The sequence below is a fragment of the Oreochromis aureus genome, linkage group 7, assembly GCF_013358895.1.
Source record: "Oreochromis aureus strain Israel breed Guangdong linkage group 7, ZZ_aureus, whole genome shotgun sequence".
Lineage (NCBI taxonomy): Eukaryota > Metazoa > Chordata > Actinopteri > Cichliformes > Cichlidae > Oreochromis > Oreochromis aureus.
This window is the reverse complement of record NC_052948.1, coordinates 782,185-803,709: the sequence shown is the minus strand read 5'-3', so window position 1 is coordinate 803,709 and position 21,525 is coordinate 782,185. Positions and strand designations below refer to the sequence as shown.

The 21,525-nt window shown below is 45.4% G+C and overlaps 1 protein-coding gene across 1 annotated transcript in view; it reads left to right on the top strand.

Annotated features, from left to right (window-relative positions):
* znf423 (zinc finger protein 423) overlaps positions 1–21,525 on the top strand; it is a 142,575-nt gene that overhangs the window by 9,242 nt on the left and 111,808 nt on the right. The window contains 1 exon segment of the mRNA XM_031748942.2: positions 17,291–17,353. Coding sequence (XP_031604802.2) covers positions 17,291–17,353 — 63 coding nt within the window.

The following is a 21,525-nucleotide window of genomic DNA, read 5'->3' as shown; positions in this document are numbered from 1 at the left end:
CAGCAGGGTATTTTGTGAGAAGCTTGGATAAATAATCTGGGGCTTGGCCATTTAGTGCTCTGTACGTTAAAACAATAATTTTAAAACGAATTCTAAAATCTATTGGGAGCCAATGTAAAGAACATAAAATAGGAGTGATGTGAGCTCGCTTGCTAGAGCGAGTTAGCAGTCTGGCTGCTGCGTTTTGTATAGCTTGGAGGCAAGAAAGAGATGATTTATCCAAGCTGGTAAACAGGGAATTACAATAATCTAAACGCGATGACACAAATACATGGACAATTTTTTCCAGTTGTCCATGTAAGGCACGTTTATTTCATTGTGTTGTGTGAAGTGAAGAATTTTAGTTAATTGGCCAGTTTTACCTTGAGTCATGGCGTCCCTCCCTAGTGAGGGTTCGCCTCCCCTGTCTATTAGACATGGGGCCAGGGTGGTGGCACCCCAGCAGTACACCGTTGAGCAGGTTCTACTAGCTGTTGGTGAACAGGTGGGCCATGAGAACATAACTTATGGCTCTCGGATGAACAAGGCTGTGGTTGCCTTTCTCCGTGAGGAGCGCTTGATTCACCTGTTAGTTGAAAGGGGGATCATTCTGGATGATTTGTTTGTGGCTGTTTCGCCGCTGTTTGTGCCATCTACGCGGGTCACCGTGTCCGGTGTCCGGTGTCCCGCCGTTCATCCAGAATGAACTGCTTGAAAAGGAACTGACCCGCTTTGGCAAGTTTGCTAGCAGGTTCAGGGTTGTTCGTCTTGGCTGCAAAGACGCCAGACTGCAGCATGTTCAGTCACTACGAAGGCAGGCCTTCATGTATCTGAACAATCCTTCACAGACACTGGAAGTGTCGTTTAAAGTGAGATATGAAAATGGTTTATATACTGTTTACGCAAGTGCAGGTAGCATGAAGTGCTTTGAGTGTGGTGATGTTGGCCATAAACGCTCATCCTCCCCTCACAAAGAGCAGGAGGTGCGCGGTGACACAGGTGACCAAGAGGCTCATGCTAGTGGGGCAAGTGGGCAGGAGCGCGCTGTAGATGCCGGTACGGGAGAACAGCCGGCTCGTAGCGGTGCGGATGAGCAGCCGTCTATGAACAGCGCTGTCATGGGCGAGCCGCTAGCGGCGCAGGGTGACAGAATGGAGGTCGCAGCCAGTGCTCCATAGGCTGCGCTAGAAGAACAGGGGGTAGTACAGGGGACCAATGAGGTGGAGGATGGATGTGATGACATACAGGATAGGGAAAGTGTGGAGGAAAATCAGGACAGTGGACACACCAAAGCAATGGCAAGTGAGGTGGGTGTTGCGAATGTAATTTCAGGTTCTTTGAGCGCAGAAAATGAGGAAGACGACTTGTTGGAAGATGATTCCCTGTCACAATGCTCTGATATTGTTTCACAAGAAGACCATCAGCAGTCGTATTCCTTAGAAGATATAAACCGCTTTTTGGATGAGACATTTGGTATGCAGTCTGTGGAAGTCACTGAGTTTTTTCCAGATGTCGATCTATTATAAAATCTGTTCTGAAAATACGAAGAGTTGTTGGTTATGAACAGTTGAGCAAACAGAAAAGATTCCGTCTTAAAAAGATCTTGACTAAGTTGAGGAGGGAAAAACGAGGAAAAACTCCTTTAAAAGCATAGTAAAATGTTTGGAGCACTAAGGGTGTCTTTCTGGAAGTGTCTCACTGTCTTTTCTCTTTTTCTCCTCCTCTTCTCTCTGTCTTATATGGCGAACTTGAGAGTAGGTACACTTAACATTAATGGGGGTAGGGATAGGGAAAGGCGTGCAGTCTTAGTGGAGCTTAGCAAGAACAAAAACATCGATGTGTTCTTTTTACAGGAAACACATAGCACTATAGATAATGAGACAGAATGGGGAATGAGTTGGAGTGGGCAGGCTTTTTTAAGTCATGGTACTAACCTCAGTGCGGGTGTAGCAATTTTATTTTCTAGGCACCTTCACCTGTCACATGTTTCTGTCTGTGAGATAGAGCAGGGAAGGGCACAGGTGGTAAAAGCAACCATCAAGGGAATTTCTTTTGCTTTTATGAATGTATACGCCCATAACTCAGCTGCGGGTCGTGTGCGATTATTTCGTAAAATTAATGATGAGTTATCAAAATTAAATAGCGGTTCAATAATAGTGGTGGGAGGGGACTGGAATTGCACAACCCACCCTTCAGTTGACAGAAACATAGGAGAGCCCCGCCCACTTTCGGGCTCACTTTTGTCTACAATCATTCTTCAGAATGATTTGACTGATGTGTGGGGAAAGCTCCATCCCACAACCAGACAGTATACATATGTAAAGGTCTCTGACAGCAATGTGTCGGCAGCTAGGCTTGATAGATTATATATCAACCAGACGTATAATAATAGACTAGTTAAAGCAGAGATTTCACCTGTTGGTTTTTCTGATCATCATTTAGTGACTGCAGATATTTCTTTATTGATGCATTCTAACATCTGTTCGCACTGGCGCTTTAACGTGCAGCTGATTCATGATGAAGAGTTCTGTCGAGCTTTTTCTGACTTCTGGTGCCACTGGAAACTAAGGAAAATGGACTTTTGCAATTTGGTTCAATGGTGGGAGGTGGGGAAAACACAGATTAAGCTTTTTTGTCAACAATACACGTCACATGCAGCGGCCTGTTAAGGTTGGCTGTGTGGCAGGCAGGCAAGGAGGAGTGGTGGACCCAAAATGCAGGACTCAGACTCAAGGGATGAACTCAAAATACTCAGCTTTATTTGCTGGCACGGGAAAACGAGCATACAAAGCAAAGCAAACTAAACTAAACTGGGAAACAACATAAACTCACGGGAAACACGGGGAGATCCACCCAGCATAAGGGACGACGCGACACTGACTCAAAGAAACACAGGGTTTAAGTACACTGGGAAGTAACGAGGGGAATGAGACACAGAAGGAGGGCACAGCTGGGAGAAATCAGAACTAACGAGACAAGGAAGCAAAGCCAGACACATTAACATAAGACACGCACCTCCAAAGTAAAACAGGAAACATAACACAGACTGAACTTAAAGACACAGACTCACAGGCAGGCACTGCAACAGAGGGAACAGAGACGTGGGACCAGGGCAGACACAGACACTGACTGGACACAGGGATATAGCCGACAGCAACTAAGGATTACACAGAGACATAAACCATAAGACAGAACTCCAACTAAGAAAACAAAGACTAGAAATGATAAATAACATAATAAACTCAAAAGCCCTGGGTCAACGACCCAGGCATCCTAACACGGCCACTGTTAAGGGCTGCTTTGAGGACTTAGAACGAGAGCTCAAGAGGCTAGAGACTGAGATTATAAGTGGGACAGATAATACAAATTGTACCTGGGACAGTAGTAGGAAGGCTTTGGGCAAGTTTCTTCACGAAAGAGCAAAGGGTGCTCTTATAAGGACTCGGATTTCTACCATTAAAGAAATAGATGCCCCAACAAGGTTCTTTTTTAAGTTGGAGAAAAGGGTTCGAGAGTCACACCAAATGTTGCACCTAAGGCTTCCAAATGGGAAGGTGACATCTGACTCAGTAGAAATGAGGAAGCTCGCCATTGACTTTTATGCCAGCCTCTTTAGTGCTGACACATGTGACCCTGAATGTGTGACGAGGATGCTGGTGGGGCTGCCACGGCTGGATGAGGCTGAATCGGCTGTGTTGGAGTCTGCTGTTTCTTTTGAGGAGATGTCTTCAACGGTTCAACAACTCAACGGTGGTCGGTCATCAGGAGTTGATGGTCTTCCTCTGTGGAATTTTACCAGGAATTCTGGTTGCTGCTAGGAGAGGACATTCATGAGGTTTTCACGTACTGTATGACCACTGGGATCTTGCCAACAAGTTGCACGAGGGCAGTTTTGACTTTACTGCTAAAGAAAGGGGACCTGGGCTTGCTCAAAAATTGTAGGCCTGTCTCTTTGCTTTGTACGGACTACAAGATTCTTGTAAAGTGTCTTTCTAACAGGTTGAAGACCTGTATTGACATGATTGTTGATGTGGATCAAGCATACTGTGTCCCTGAAAGAACTATTATGGACAACTTGTTTTTAATTCGAGACATTGTTGATCTGGCCAAGCTCAAGGACTTGGATGTGGGGTTTTTATCTCTGGATCAAGAAAAAGCTTTTGATAGAGTTGATCACCACTATTTGTTTAAAACTTTAGAAGCTTTTGGGTTTGGGAACATTTTCATTTCTTGGATCAAATTGTTGTATTCAAACGCTGCTGTTCTGTTAAAGGTGGGGGGAGGGTTAAGTCGGCCTGTTCCAGCTCAGAGGGGCATCAGGCAGGGATGCCCTCTTTCTGGTATGTTGTATACACTGGCCATTGAACCCCTTTTACACCGTCTTAGACAGGGACTCTCAGGTTTTACCTTTGACGAAGCAGGAAGTCCAGTAAAATTGTCAGCTTATGCTGATGATGTTACGGTTTTTATAACCAGTCAAAGTGATATTAACACACTCAGACAGACACTGGACTTATATGAGTGAGCATCCTCCGCGAAGGTTAACTGGTCAAAGTGTGAAGGTTTCATTTTGGGAGGGTGGGTTGATAAAGAGGAGCCAGTGTTACCGGCAGAATTACAGTGGAACAGGGAGGGACTGAAATGTTTGGGAGTGTTTTTGGGAACTGATGCTTTTCAGGGGAAGAACTGGGAGGGTGTTGTTGAAAAAATTGCCGCCCGGTTGTCTCAATGGACTTGGGTCCTGCCACAGTTGTCTTACAGGGGAAGGACTTTGGTTGTTAACAACCTGACCGCTTCTGTACTCTGGCACCGTGCTACTGTTGTTGAACCTCCAGCCTCTCTTCTCAAGGAGATACAAAAATGACTGGTTAATTTCTTTTGGGGAGGGTTTCACTGGATCAGGTCTGCTGTGCTGTCTCTACCTGTGTCAGAGGGGGGTCAGGGTTTGATTGACCTTCACAGCTGTATCACAGCGTTTCGTCTTCAGACAGCACAGCGTTATCTTTATCAAAGACAACAGCCACCCTGGTTCAAGACTGCATCTACGCTGCTTCACAGAATAAAGGACCTTACATATGACAAGCACCTGTTTCTCATAGACCTGACTGGTATGGACCTTTTGCAGACCTCTGTTTTTTACCAGTCTGTTTTGACTGCTTGGAAGACTGTTTTTAAAGTACAGAGAGACTGTTCTCAATTTTATGGTGATGTTGGTGAGGAGCCTCTTTTTTTACAATCCCTTGGTGCCAAGTAGGATGCTCAGCACTGCTAGTGTGCAGAGGTTCTTCGTAAATGCTGGTCTTACCAAGCTGGCGGGCCTGAGGACGGCAGGGCAGTGGAAAACGGCTGCCAAGTTGGCTCAGGAGACTGGGATCAGGTCTCTGTGCTTTCTGGAGAAGCTGGTGGAAGAAGTCATGGGTGGTCTTCCTGGACTTGTAAGGGCTGCGCTGGGGACTCGCTCTGCAGGTGGTCAACCAAGTTCAGCTGACTTCCCTTCGCTGTCTGTTTGCGCTGCAGTTGGGGAGCAGGACGAGGAGGGTGGCTCTCTTCTTTCCTTTCGAACACCTGTTCTGGGTGACCTGTCAAGGATTTCAAAGAAGGCTATGAGGTGGCTGTAAAGGTGCTGAACAGGGGATTGTTGGCTGGTGTTCTGGAGTCGGTGGTCAGGTGTGTTGGCTTCGGGGTCATCTCCGAGGGGCAGCTGGAGGTCCCTGTACAAACCTCCCATAGAGAAACGCAGTGCGGATCTCCAGTGGAGGATAGTGCATGGGGCCATGGCTACGAACAGACACGTGGCACATATGGATCCACGATCAGGGAACCACTGTCTTTTCTGTCTGACTGAGGAAACGCTGCAGCACCTGTGGCTTGGATGTCCCAGGCTAGCTGGCCTTTTTTCACTGCTGCGGCAGTGGCTTGCTGGCCTTGGGAGTGTTTTGGAGGAGGGTCTCTTTATCCTGGGTCCGAGGTACTCTGCAGCGCAGCGTAGGAAGGTTTGTTTGATTAATTTTTTAATAGGTCAGGCGAAGATGAGTATATGGCTCACAAGTAGGGATGGGTACCGGTGTGGCACCGGTTCTGACATAAACGGTAGTAACCAGACCGAAAAGCAGCGCACATTTCGGTGCTTTATTTCGGTGCTTTTTTTTTTTTCCTGAGCCAATTCTAGCCAATCATTTTACGCTTCCGAGGATAGTAGGCGGGCCAGGTACGCACGTTCTTTTAGAGCAGAGCTACAGATTAAAAATGCCCAAGGCGAAGCGGTAAAAAGTCTGGCTGTACTTCACAGCAAAAGATGCAAACTCAGCAGCCTGCAACAAGTGCTTTAAGCTGATACTGTGATACTGTCAAAGGAGGTAACACCTCAAATCCGATGAAACACCTGGCGATGCATAGCGGTTTTTTAAAAGCCGAGAAATGCGCCGTGTTTGATAGCTTGCTGCGAGACCTCACACCGTGCACATCTACTGCGGGTGTGGTGCCTGTTATCGGACCCGGAGTTAACATCTCCCAAAAACCCGAAGAGTAGAGTCCTGGCCCCTAGCCCTGTTAGTGTAGCAGAAATGATGACGGATGATGATGGCAGCAGCAGCCGTTCTCCTCTGCGTGAGTAGCTTCATGTTGTTCGTGTGTAATTTAATGTTGAGTAGGCTAACCACATTATTACATTAATGCATGTAAGGTGAACTAGCAAACACCGTCGTAGTTACATGCGGCTGTCTTCTTGTTTGATGGCAGATACTCCCTTCACCCTGGCCAAAAAGGCTAAAATGACCAAAGAAAAAGTGGAAAACAGTTAAACATGAGAGGTTTTTGGACAAAGTTTGTGTTTTTTCCATTGTTTAAGCACTGCTTCCAGCCAAGAGTGAGACCATATATGCCCTATAGCTGCAGAGAAGGCTAACATTGTTATCTTTTTATAAAAAAAACAGTTAAACATGAGAGGTTTTTGGACAAAGTTTGTGTTTTTTCCATTGTTTAAGCACTGCTTCCAGCCAAGAGTGATGCCATATATGCCCTATAGCTGCAGAGAAGGCTAACATTGTTATCTTTTTATAAAAAAAACAGCTAAACATGAGAGGTTTTTGGACCAAGTTTGTGTTCTCCATTCTTTAAGCACCGGTTTGAGCACCGTTTAAGCACCGGCACCGTTTCAAAAGTACCGGTTTGGCACCGGTATCGGATAAAACCTAAACGATACCCATCCCTACTCACAAGGAGGAACAAAATGAAGGGAACAGGATCTGTTAATTTAGAACTTATGTTTAAAGGGTTAGTGGGTGCACGTTTGAAAGTCGAGTTTGTTTATTACAAGATGGTGTCCAACATTGAAGAATTTGTCTCTATTTGGGGCATTGATGGAGTTTTGTGCAAAATAACTGATGATGATTTAGTTCTGAATTTTTGAAAAAAGACGAATGGAGTGTTTTCTGGTTTTGTTTTTTGTTTTTTGTGTTTATTGTATTTGGGTGGGGTTGATGGTGGGAGGGGAGGGTTGTTCATATGTTGATTTGGCATTCATTTTCAGTTATGGTCGTGAGTTGAAGTATTGATGCAATAAAGGTGTGTTAAAGGTCAAAGGTCTCCTCTGCTCTCCTCTTGAACGTTAAACAGTAAAATAACTACATTTGTGGACAATTTTCTCTGAATGGCTGTAAATATATTTCTTGTTTCTCGGCTTTCTAAGCCACTCAATTGAATCCAGCAGAGAACAATAACAGTTTCAGCTGAAATGCACGTGGCCTGCAGCCTTGTCCTTTAATTCAATTCAGTTAAGGTTAGGTTCATTTATATAGTGCCAAATCGTGACAGTGGTCACCTTTATACTGTAAGGCAAAGACCCAGCAGTGTTCTGGAGACTGTCAACTAATAATTTGTGCTATCTGACTGTATAGATACTTTATACGTTTAGCTGGGTATCCTCTGCATAACAATATAAAACGGATGCTATGTTTTCTAATAATGTTGCCTAAAGAAGGCAGATGTAAAGTACTGGGCCCAGAACAGAAGCCTGTGACTGAACTGTGTGAATAAGACTCATTTATATGGAGAAATTAGAGTCTGTTAGGCAGAAACCAGTCAAATCACTGGAAGGCATTTCCTTTAATATCAGTAGTTCAAAATAATGTGATTAGCAGAGCATTGAATGGAGCACTGAGGCCATCGAAGATTGTTTGTAACCTTCACTGTTTCTGTGCTGTGATAAATAAATCCTGACTAAAACTTCTCAAACCGTTCCTCTGGAAAACATAACGTAGCTGTCTGATAACTATCTGTTCAAGAAATAAGGAAACTGATTGGTCCATAATTAGCTAAGACAACTGGAGAGTAAAGAAAGCAAAGGCTTTTTAAGTTGTGGTTTAATTGCAACTACCTCAAAGCTCGTGGTAGATATCCTGTTAATATAGATAAATTCTTTGAACAGCTTAGTAGGAATGGGGTCTAACAGACATGCTGATGATTTAGAGCAAGAAGTTAGTTTGGAAAGTGAGACGGAGTCTAAATATTAGCAGTCCTGACACAATGATGCTGTTTATAGCTGTGTTTTCCTCAGGGACCAGGAAACTTTGGACAAACTCATTGTTTTTCCACCACTGGGACTTGGAAAACTCTCCCTTTAGCAGGTAGTACTTTCTGAAAGTTCAGAAACTTTGGAGGTGAAGCTTGAAGGTTTCACTCGGTCCGTCTCAGTCACGTCTGGATCAATCTTCACAGTAACTGGTAAAATCAGAGGATCTGCTTTCCAGTCGGTAAAACACACACACAGTTTTCCAGCGTTAGAGTCTTTGTGCAGTTCGTCTGTATTACGCGACATAATTTTGTGCTTTTCAGGTGCAACATTTGTGCAGGTGTGGGCCTGCAGTAGGCTGACATTTATCTTACCTTTAAGAGATTTGGCTCAGGAGTCGGGATTTATTACCAAACATGAACTTCTTGATCATTTTCCTTGCAGTAGTGGGGACAGATAGTTCTGCTGTTCCATAATTTAAGATGGAACGTCCCGAGGAACGATAGCTGGGATTCAAAGTCTAACTCAGTTTTAATTTTACCTGCAAAAACATGAAACACCCAAAAGTCTGAATAAAGTTCTTTAAAAATGAGGTTTCAAAAATGGAAAGTACATTTTCTAAGATGCTTGATTACACGTCTGCTCAAACAAACAAGCAGCCACGCTCGGAGCGCACACGCGCTGTGTCTGTATATTTTTCTTGTTACTCCCAGAAGGAGCGTGACTAGCGAGTTAATCTGTCCGCCAGCGATGCGGTATGACACAAAGCTGTTTATTTCCCTTCTCCTCTCTCTCTCTTTCTCTCTCTGTAAAGCCTAATCAAGTTTGTATCAAGCTAAATAATGCCTTAGCGTGAAATTGGTGTCTTCAGTCAAAAAGCACTCCTGAGCCTGTAGTACAAGAGAAGGCAATTATGTACCCTCCACCCTGCAGCCCCGCCTCCTCTTAGTGTTCATGTAGTGTGTGTGTGTGTGTGTGTGACTATGCACCAACTGTACCTCATCATGTCTCTCATCTCCTTCTGGCATCATTCAGGTGTGTTGCTGCTCAGTCTTGTCTCTGTGAACTCTGTACCTTCATATGACGTGTGTGTGTGTGTGTGTGTGTGTGTGTGTGTGTGTGTGTGTGTGTGTGTACCAGTCTGTAATGGTGAGTGGAAGCTGCTGGGGAAACTTCTAGTTCAGTTATTTCTGGAGCCTTCCCTGGAGTCATGGTACTCTGGAGAAATGCTCTCCCTCTCCTCCTCCTGTCCTACTCCTTATGCTTCCTTTCGCTGCCCTCCTTCACCTCTCGTCCTTCCTCACTGCTGCTTTCTTTCTCACCTCTGTCTCACCTTCTGCTCTTCTTCTCCACCGCCTTTTTATCCTCCTCTTTACACCCTCCTTCACGTCCTCTTTCTTCCTCTGCACGTCTCTTCTGCTATCGATTCGTCTTCCCGCCACACTCTCTCTGACAGACAGAAAAACAAATGTCAGATCAGAGAGGCTCTTTAATCTCAAGCTGTGTTGTTTGGCCCTGAACATCAGCTCTGTACTGTCTGTGTGTGTGTGTGTGTGTGTGTGTGTGTGTGTTAATAGGAAGCCCTTAAAAACCTTGTTGTACAGATGAGTTCGTGCGAGTCGCAGGACTAAAAGATAAAACCAGAAAGTCTTCTTACAGCAGCATGATTGTTTTCTACAGCAGCCCTGGAAATATGCGACAGCAGCAAAGCATGCGTGGTTATGTTGGTTTATTTTGGTAAGTTCTGGGATGTGTGACTCATTTGGGCACCGCTGGTTAGTCTGCTGGTTAGAGGGGCGTTCGCACAGGGACTGATTTACTCTTGCATCACTGTCTTGCTGTAATGCATTTGCTGCCTTGTTATATGTCACTGTCGCTGATATATCGCTGATATGCGTCGCTGCTGTCGGTTCAATTGTTTACCTCAAAGTTAAAAAAGAAGTTTAACTTGGGATCCACCCTCTCTGCATCAGCCAACGTGAGGTCGTTCAGTCTCACTGACCTTTACTGGTCCACGGTCCCCACATGGCTCTGACTCGCCTCTGCCCGGTGTAGCCAATGAATACCCGGGCAACGAATACTCGTTGTTTACAAATGGAACTGAATTTTAAAAAGCAGCTGTCTGATGCTTTATTCCTCATTTGCACTTGGTCCATATATCCTGTTTATATCAATGCAACCAAACTGGCTCAGACTTGGCTGGCCAAGATGACAAATGGAAACCAGAAGGCTTCCAGGATCAGAAAAACTGGTCCCTCGCCTGCAGATTATTCATATTCATTTGCAGAATCTGTTGATAGAGATTACAATCACAATGACCTTGTACATAAAAGAATGAACAGAGAGGTTGTTCATGACAAAACGGCGAAGACGAGGACTTCTGTAAGCAGAGAGGAAAGAAGAAATGATCGCCGAAGCTAAGAGAATTTCAAAATCTGTCAAACGAAATCAGATAGAAACAATTCGGATTGAAAGAGAGAAAAAACACGGGAGGAGAGAAAGCAGAAAAAGAGGAAAGAGAAAGATAGAGAGGGCGATGGAGCTTGTCCGCCAGGCTTTGTGTGGTTGTTGTTCTTTCTCGCTGCCATCCATCTAAGCCCTCTGCTAACTCTGTCCCTTTACACACACGCTCACAAACAAAAGCACACATGCACGCACACACACACACGCTGTCCCAAACCTCAGACTAGCCTGGTGTTTCTGGCCAATGGCTCAGTGCTTGGGATGTGTGTCTGTGTGTGTTTATGTGTTTTAAGGCTGTTTTGTTCAGAATGCAGGCAGGCAGAGAGCGGTTTTACTGCTGATAAAAGTATTTGGTTAATCAGCTTCTGTCCCTGTCCCCTGACTCTGTGTGTGTGTGTGTGTGTGTGTGTGTGTGTGTGTGTGTGTGTGTGTGTGTGTGTGTGTATGACACAGGCCATTGAAGTTCGGGGGTCTCCCGAGGGGCATGCTGGGGATGTAGATTGGCATCAGCCCTCGGCCAGTAGCGTCACCAAGTTGTTCCTGAGGGAAAGGGAGGGCAGCCAATGAGAGAGTCATCGGTGCTATAGGGAAAATGATGGGTGTGGGGGCAAGGAAGTGAGTTGGAAAGGGGAAGTAAGAGAGGGAGAGCGAGTAGACGGGAAAAAATGAGTGTCTAGGATGAGAAGCAGAGACGGACAGATAAAGAGAGAGGGAGAGAGTCGGATGACAATTACCCTCTTGACTCCTGTCCAGCGCTAGTTGTCAATCAGCTTGTCCCTGTGGGAAAAGGATCCGCCTATCATTGGCTACAGTGACCCACATCCCGCCTTTCTGGGCTGTCTGGCCGGTGCGCGATTGGCCAGAGTGACCCGCTCGTCAAAGAGATCTGGGAACACCAGAGCCTTGGGCTGCTCTGGGAATAAATGGCCCTGATACTGTGCATGTGTTGTTTAGGAGGGAAAAGACAAAGGATTCGCTTTGTGAGACTGGAACTGCTTTCATGGGACAGCAGAGAAGGAGAAACAAAGATAGAAGGGAAGCGAGTTGGTATGTGGTGGGAGAGATAAAGACAGAGAGAGAGGGGAACAGGAAATACATTTAAATGGGTGCTGCAGTAAGAGCGAAGGAAAAAAGCATGGAGGCTGAGCACGGATCCAAGAATCACTTAAGAAAGGAGCAAATATCAAAGAAAGGTGGTAGGAAAATACTGAAGAGGTAAAGGTAGAACAGACGAGGGAGGGGGGGGAGAGGATGCCAATAATGGAGGAGAGAGGGGAGAACGAGGTAGAGTGTGTGTGGATAACTGTGCCAGTGACAACAACTGTGTAAATATTTGTTTATGACAACACGATCATGATGCAGAGGCAGAACTTCATGTTGCAGCCCTCCTCTGCTGCTTTTCTAAAATCTGATGTGCAGAAATGAAAAACGGAGGATTGGACCACTACCATCCAAACTAGGGCTGTTCGATATAACGATATATATCGGATAACGATATAAAAATGTCTATCGTTTCATTTTAAGCTATCGTTTGTTTCGTGGTGTCGCAAAATAAACTGTTTACGGCAATATTTTTTCATTATTTTGATGGTCACTGTAGTGGCTATATTACTTTCTTAAAGTTCTCTCTTTCTCTTATATTTAATATAACCACACTACGGACGGACAAGCGCCTGCTTTTATGCGTTGTCGTTAGCAACAACGACGGTAAAACCACCTCGTGTCCGCTTGTTTATTTTCCACATAAACCTTTCACAATAAAGCTCAAGATCCTGTTGAGACTTTTCAAAATAAACTGAATCACGTGAAAGATGCAGAGTGTTTACGAATGAGAAGCAAAAAAGAGCCGTCAGGTGCTAAAAAATAAACCTTAGACTCAAACGTTAGAACAGGCTTTTCCCCGCAGCACGCTGTGTAATAAATACTCACAAAGAAAACGGCGGCCGTTACAACTTATGTCTAAAAATGTATCGTTTCATGCATCGGTTAAAACACTCGACTCCAGGTACGCGACGCCCAGCTGGAAACACTTCATGCAAGTCGAGCTGCCCGACATTCACAGAATTTACAGAAAATGTTACATTTTTGTGATTTATATCGTTATCGGACGATAGATGTCTTAATATCGGGATATGAGATTTTGGTCATATCGCACAGCCCTAATCCAAACTGTAGTGTACGTCACAGTACTGCAGTCTGTCTCTGAGGTACTGTGGTACACGGGGAAATATTTGCAGCGTATGACAGAACTCACATTCCCAGGCTGCTCCCAGGTGTTCGATCATCCCCTCTGCAGCCTTTATTTGTCACATAAACACATTTTTCTGAAGATCTAACTTGTTGGATGTCTTTGAAGCAGAGAGGATTAATTACTGAAGCGTCCAACAGCGGCGACTTGCAGGCGCTCTGAGACAAACCTGGACTCTGAGAGCTTCCACGACCCAACGGGCTCAGCCTGTGCAGACTAATCGCATCGTTGATGGTTCGTTGTCTAATTTCTGCACGTTTTTGACCCGGACACCGGTGTTGTGAGTCCGTGTGTGTTTTGTCACTGTGGACGCCCTGGTATAATCGCATGCTTGACTGGCTAATGAACCGTGACAGCCCATTATAATGCAGACAGGAGTGTTGCTGTACTGTCACTTACTGTGTATGTGTTATGCATGTGTTTACATCTGATTATTTGTCTGCTGGTGTACAGGTGAGTCAGGGGTGCCCAACATAAGGCCCAGTGGCCAGAATCAGCCCAGCAAAGACTCCAGTCCAGCCCACTGGACACCTTTAGAAAGGAAGGCGTAACATTTGGACGTTTCTCACTTACATAGACCTCCCCACGGCCACTCGTACTACACCAAAGTAATTAAGTAGAAGATAAACAGCTGAATGACAGAAATGTCCAAGTTTTCCACTGTATACTTCTTTATAGTGTCCACAGTGTTTGAATGGTCGAATTTTCTGTTTCATAATTACAGGACAGTCTAGGAAATGAACTTTTGTACCAGTTGTTAGAAGAACTGTGCTGACAGATTGATTTCTTTTACTACACCAGCGTTTCTCTTCAGCATTTTCATGTAGAAAAATTGAGATGTACACTTTTTCTTATATCACGATATCACCGTGATTAAATGCATCATTAAACTCACACTGACAGAAAAGAGAGTTTTACTGGTTTTGCCCACTTAAGATCAAAGTGTGTCGCATGTGGCCCGTGATGGAAAGTGAGTTTGACAGCGTGGGCCAACCTCGACCCCAGGCCCCTACACCTGCTCAACCAGGTGAGATATTCTGTATTTACGCTAATTAGTGGGAAGTACTCAGGCCACCAAATCACAACCAAATAGTCTCTGTTTATGCTCATGCAGTAAACCAGGTGTTCTTATTTATAGTACTCGATAGGCGTCCTTAAGCACACGTCTAGGACTCACATAGACTCATAGACGAGGTGCCTCAGGGGTTAGTAAAAGCAACAGCGTGTGTGTGTGCGTGTGTGTGTGCGTGCGTGCGTGCGTGTGTGTGTGCGTGTGTGTGTGCGTGTGTGTGTGTGTGTGTGAGTGTGTGTGTGTGTGTGTGCGTGCGTGTGTGTGTGCGTGTGTGTGTGTGCGCGTGCGTGCGTGCGTGTGCAGTGTGTGCGGTGTAAGCGTGTGTGCGTGTGTGCGCGTGCGTGTGTGTGTGTGTGTGTGTGTGTGTGTGTGTGCGTGTGTGTGTGAGTGCGTGTGTGTGCGCGTGCGTGCGTGTGTGTGTGTGTGTGTGTGTGTGTGTGTGTGTGTGCGTGCGCGTGCGTGCGTGTGCGTGCTTGTGCGCAGTGTGTGTGTGTGTGTGCTGATGCTCCAAGGATTCCCAGAAGCTTCCTTCTTACATGGTGTCACCCGTGTGTCGTGCTCCGGGGTTTCATTTGTGTTTTTGTTTCTGCGGCGTGTCGGATTGTTTGATCTTTAGCCATCTGCTGTCTCAGTCATTTTCTGCCTTCTTGCCAGTGTCTGTAGATTTTGGGCTGTGATCATGTTACTTGGTGATAGCATCTTAAATCAATATCACAATTAACTGGTACGAAATGACACGAATGCTTGTGACTTTCTCTCACTAGTGATGTAAGTTCTGTTAAAGGGAAGTTCTGCAACTTCATTTGTCAAAAATACACCTGTCTGTTAACATGTAGCTAACGAGAGATTGTGCCTGTCGGAAGCTGCTAGTGCTAAGCTGTTAAACGACTCGCTGTGCGAGTTTGAGCTAGAGTTTGAAGAGGAGTGTGATGTGCTGCCGGAAGAGAAGCGATGGAGCGCCACATGTGCAAACACATGACTGATTGCTATATTTTTAACCCCACAGGTCACAAAGAGTCTTTCTAAGTGGGTCTTTTTTTTTGTAATAGGGCACCCAAATTACAGGTACACATGTACACGTATGTACTTGTACACACTCAGATACTCCCTCCTCTTGACTGATATAGTATCTGTGAGCTAATCCTTCTCACGTACACCCCCGCCGACCCCCTGGTGTGTACAGGGTTCACAGTAACGGTGTGTTTGTCTCTGAGGGGGACAGAGGGAGGATATGGGAGTCTAAATAAAGCTGTGTGTGCTTGGCTAATGAAACACACTGTATTCCCCACAGTCTCATCAGGAGAAATGGGCCTTTATCTGAGGCAAAGTTACCACGAGGTCTTTTTATAATCTCAAACTCTCCCAACTACCACACGAACATGGTTTTCATTATGATGTCAGCTTTTAGTGGTTTAAAAAAAATAGTTGTCACAAGATCTGGGGAAGCCCAGTTCAGACAGACCGAGGTCGGGCCGGTAACCTCGAAACGAAAACCATTGATTCAGACACACGTAAGTCATAAACGTCTCCCTTTATGTTCAACGAGAATCTTCACTGAAATAGCAGCATTTTATCAGGGCGCTGTGACGTGACCCAGACGATGTGACATCAAGGAGGAAAAATCATATTGAAGCGTATTAATGAATCATGGCATCCACTCAGGGCTCAGCTGGGAGCTAACGTACTGGTCATTGTGAGGTGGCACAGCAGACGTACTTTGTTTTTCTTCTAGTTTTTGTCTCTTCTAACGTGTCTCGTATGTTTCTCTCTGCTGTCGTTGGCAGTCGTATTTGCTGCGGTGGGAGGTTCCTGTGTTCACATCAGACTCCTGTGTTTGTCCAGGGATCCATTAGTTTGTTAGCACTCTGTGGTCCACATCTGGCTCCAACAGGGATGTTGAAGACTTGATCCAAACGTTTGAGTCCTGCAGACAATTATTATTATTATTATTATTTTGTCAAATAAGATGAGTCCACAAACCAGGCCGAGTTTATAGACACAGCAGCTTTCTGACTTCACTAAGCATGCTAGGCTAGAGAAAATGATGTGGAGTCTGAAAAACATCATGCAGATTTGAGAGTGTTGCACTGCTCGGTGTGCATCAGCATTTGGATGTTTACAGCACGGTGTGAGTTTGCACCGCTGCTTGCAGCTAATGGGAGGAGCTAAAGTTTGTGTGCTTATATGGGTCCAGTTGTGGCGCAGCTCTGCTGTTTTTCCTGTTATAAAAATGATTTCCTCTCTGCATTCATCTACAAAAATCACTTTCATGCAGACATTTAGTTTCTTTTTTAAGAGGAACGCTTTGCTGATTTATAGCTTCTGGCTTTGTTTGGAGCTTACGGCTCAGGTTTGATGTGAGGATGAGGTTGGTCACCAGGGAGCTGATGAGGACATGGAGTGAGAAGTATTAGGAGAGGTGTAGAGATGTGGAGGCGGAGGTCACCGTGAGAACAAAACATTTGGAGGGATCAGAGACGGAGGTGAGCGAGGGAGAAGTGAGGCACAGCGTGTCGGGGAGGGGGCGGACGGGAAATCCCATTGTGTGGTGGCTCTAGCCATTTCCTGTTTGTGTGCCAGCTGTACTTCCCTCCTTCCTGTTGTACCCAGGAAGTCGGTATGACAATCCAGCTTTGATCAGCTGTGTGTGCGAGTCTGAGAGATCTCAGGTCATTGTCATTGTCATGTTTTGTTAATTCCTTGGTCTATTTGTAGGTTCAAGTTCAAGTACATTCGCTCCAGAGAATAAACGTGTTTAAAGACAAATACCGATGTCCTTAGGCGCTCCCACGCTCGGTTGAAAGTAGAAGACAGGAAGTAGAAGCACGGCTTCATTTTAATCACAAAGGTGGTTTTTCTTGGTTGTAGAGAAAACCTGACGGCATGTTTTATTTAAAATTGTGATATGATCATTGAATTGTGTGGCTCCTCTGCTCTCCTGCAGACGGTGGCTCTGTAATTAGCTGCAGGTTTAAACCACAGTTTATTTGATTTTCTGTGTCTGTCTCCTTTTTTCTAGCTGTCGAAGAAGGAGAGTCTTCAGAGTGTGGAGGAACCTGGGATGGATCAACTGTTCAGACCGGTTAGTGTACAGACACACACACAGTGGTCTCACACATACACAGATGCATGATGACGTATGTTTGTGTGCGGGTGAGTCCAAGCAGGCCGTTTGTAACGTTTACTCGGGGTAACTTTGAGGTGATGAAAATGGAAACGACGGGAAGATTTAGTGACAAAGAAGAAAGATCGAGGGGACTGTGAAGGTTCAGGGGAAGGAAAGAGGAGACAGAAAACTGTAGCTAGGCAGAGCAGGAGTCAGTCTCAATAATACTCTAATAGAGAGAGATTTGTGTGCTTTTTCAATGCTCTCTGTGGTTTGGTAATTTCCTAGGAGGAAGACAAAGACGGCAGATTTTTTTTTTCTCAGATTTAGTTTTTCCTTAGTCTTCGTGTCTCCCTCCCATCTCCTCTTGGCTCGTGTTTAAACACTGAGATGGAAATTTAAAGTTGCTCAGCCTTTTGCCTCGATAGGAGATGAACCGCAGAACCAGCTGCTGTTCAAGGTTCACGTGTAACATTAAAGAGAAATGACGAAATACAATCGTGTGTATTAAAGATGGCAAATGTATAAATACGTTCAATTCAGTTTTTTCACACAGCGCCAAATCACAGCAACAGTCGCTTCAAGGTGCTTTATACTGTAAGGTAGACCCTACAATAATACATACAGAGAAAAACCCAACAATCATATGACCCCCTATGACCAAGAACTTTGGCGACAGTGGGAAGGAGAAACTCCCTTTTAGCAGGAAGAAACCTCCGGCTCAGGGGGGGCGAGAGGAGGAGGACAGGATAAAGGCATGCTGTGATTCAGGTATGATTCAGAGGTGTATTAACACACAGGTTTAGATGGATGTCTTTTATTTATGCTTCAGTCCCAAATCCTGGTGCATCTGTGGATTTTGTGTTATTCAGGCTACACTGTAAGATTTCATTTGCTAGCACCTTCTATAAGTCAGTGCCAGTCATTTTCCCACTGATTCATCTGCAGATATTTGTCCATTAGTTCCAGTAACCTATCGTTTAATTATGGAAAAATTATGATCTTGACTATTTTGGTCAGTTGTTATAATATTGAGTATTTAACACGATTATTTATCATTTGTAGAAAATGTATTTCTCTAAAATAAACTTGAAAACAACGCTAAATGACTTCATGGAAAAAAGAGGGAGACGTTGTCGTCCAGTTGGTGGTTAATCCCAGACCGGAGGGTGTTTTTGACGTTAAAGCCTGTGTCACGGGGGAGCCACCGGTCCCTGCCAGCCTGCATCCTCCACCACGGGAGCAACCAGAGGCTTGGGCCACAGCGGACCTGCACCCTGAGAGCCACAGAGCCTCCTCTTTTATTATGTGCTGCTGTTACCTTGGCACCTCAGTACAGAGGTCACATTTGGCCTTCACCATGAAGCTGTGTCTGAACAGGGCAGATTTCTAATTGGTTTACAAAGAAGCTGCTTTCTTGTTGTTGTAGTGATCCTCTCTGCAGAGTTGGTGTAAGCTGTTTGTTTATTAAAGGTGTAGGGCTTGTTAGTGAAGATGAACACAGATGAACTGAATCTCCCTGCACTAATGTTACTTTCATGGAATACTGCTATCGGAGAAACTCCAGCCTCACGGCCTTTTTTCTGTAAAAACACCTTTTGTGATTTGCTCCAATTGAAACCGCCCCTGTACCAGACTCACAACTGCTGCAATGAGTCAAAGGTTCACGTGTGCAAACGATGCAGCTGCTGGGCCCGTATGCTAAGCTTGGCACGACAATGTTGGCGATGTTTTCCTCAGTGCTGTGATTGGTGCTCGGTAAAGATCAAAGTCCACATTTTCCAGAAACAGCTGGACTACTGTAGGTGTTTGTCAGCTGTAGTTAGTTTTGCTGCTCCGGTTTGCAGCGCATCAGAGAACAGTTAAACACTTCCTCTGACTGGATCCCAGCAGGGACGTAAGATACTGCTGAATGTGGTAAATATGCAGTTATCTCTCTTTCTCTCTGCCGCTCTCGCCCGTCTCTCGTTAAGCTCTGCAGGGATAGGAGGATAGGAAAGTATGACCCTTGGGGTGTCTATGACGTGCCGAACCCTCCCATCCTTGCCCCCCCATTTCAAAACTGTGCTAACTCTCCTCCAGGTGCCACTGTACAGGTCTACGTGTGTGTGGCGGTGTGTGTGAGTGCGTGTTAAGGGGTGCTGACTGAGGTCCTGGGTGGCTCACTAGAACTGCTGTGTGTGTCAGTTCCTGCAGGAAGCTAGAGTCCCATGACACACACACACACACACACACACACACACACACACACACACACACACACACACACACACACACACACACACACACCTATCTCAAACTCTTCCTACCATAAAAACACACTGTCCTATATTCCCTTACTCAGCCACTCTCTCAGGTTGGATGTTACTGCCAGCATCTCCATGTCACTGCATGATCTGCGTGCTCTCTTTCTGTCCCTCTCTTTGCTTGTGCTTTTACCTTTTGAGTGTTTATTTGAGGCGACATTAGGATGAGTTTGCATGTGTGAGAGGGAGGGGGTGAGGAGCGAGAACTGCTGCCTACATCTTATCCGAGCAGATTAGAAAGAAAGAAGACCTCGCTTCCTTTCCTCCCTGAGAGATGATGTTGAAAAGGACGGGGTGAGAAAACGGGGAATAGCAAAAAAAGAAAGGGAACAAGGAGAAATATACCTTCCTATCCTGCTTCCTAATTCATAAACTTCCAGCCCTCTAGGCTATTTTTCCATCCCTCAGTCTTTCTTTGACTTACTCTGGAAAATGTGTGTTGAGTTTGGAAAGGCCTGCTTGAGTGAAGGCGGAGGGAGTGTGAGGGCAACTCGAATAGTTTTATTCTCCCCTTTCCTACATTTCCCCTTCTCTTTTCCTCCTCCTCCTCCTGGCCTTTCTGCCCCCTGAGGTGCCCTGAAACCCTCCTTCCCTTCTCCCTTCGGTCCGTGCCACACCTCAGCGGGACACAGAGACAACGTGTCCCCTTCCCCTGTTTGCTCTGTTGCTGCCTGGCTCTCCCAGTGTGCTGGAAGAAGGAGAAGAAGAGGAAATGAGAGACGTAGTTGGAAATAGCAGCAGTGTTTTTTATTTGTTTATAAGATCCGTGTATTTCAGTCTTGGGTGAAAGAGAGGAAGTCATGAGTGATGTCCAACTGAGCAGGACCGCACTCGAGGGTCACGTGCTAATAAACTGTTGGTGATGAACTTGTCCTCTTTCTCTGGAATCATGTGTTCCTCAAATCACACTGACAGTCTGCTGCAGACTACAGTGACACACACGCACGCACGCACGCACGCACGCACGCACACACACACACACACACACACACACACACACACACACACACAGAACGATCCAGTGAGTCATCATGGAAAAGATTTGTCAGGTCCCTGAGCTGAAACTGAGAAGCTGAGACCTTCTCATTGTTGTTCTTCTTCTGTGTGTGAATGTGTGTGTATATGCAAGTGTTCACACACACACACACACACACATGTGGTGACAAAACCGAGCCGTGAAAATGTTTCCTGCACCTGTCAGATCTGTGTCAATATTAGGAAAGCGTGTTTGAGCATATCCAAGCGCTGCAGTTTCTGAATGCGTTTGTACAGATGGTGGATTTTATGTTCCTGGTCAGAGGTTCAAACTGGAGCAATAAGAAAATCTTTGGCCTTTCTGAGGACCTTGAATAAAAGATCTCTTAGTACCATATCACCCCGACTGAAGACTAACTTGTGGTTTCGAGCATATTTAAAACTATTTAAAACCATCTCCCAGTTTGGATGTGGGACACAGACGCTGTCTCTGCTGTTAGGATTAGTTCATAGTCAGGACGGGATCAGGTGACCCTGAATCCGGCCTTAGTTATGCTGCTGGGGGATTCCCACGGTGCACAGTCTTTGTTCTCCACTTACTTAGCTTTTAATAATTAGTCGTTATTAATCTCTCCTCTCTTCCACGGTGCGTCTGTTGTCCCGTCTTCCTCCCCAACTGGTCGTGACAGATGGCCCCGCCCTCCTGAGCCTGGTTCTGCCGGAGGTTTCTTCCTGCTAAAAGGGAGTTTTTCCTTCCCACTGTCGCCAAAGTGCTTGTTCATAGGGGTCTTTATTTTCTCTCGATTATTTTAAGATCATTACCTTACAAAATACCGCCTGAAGTTAGAATTGGGTGAGACATGCAGT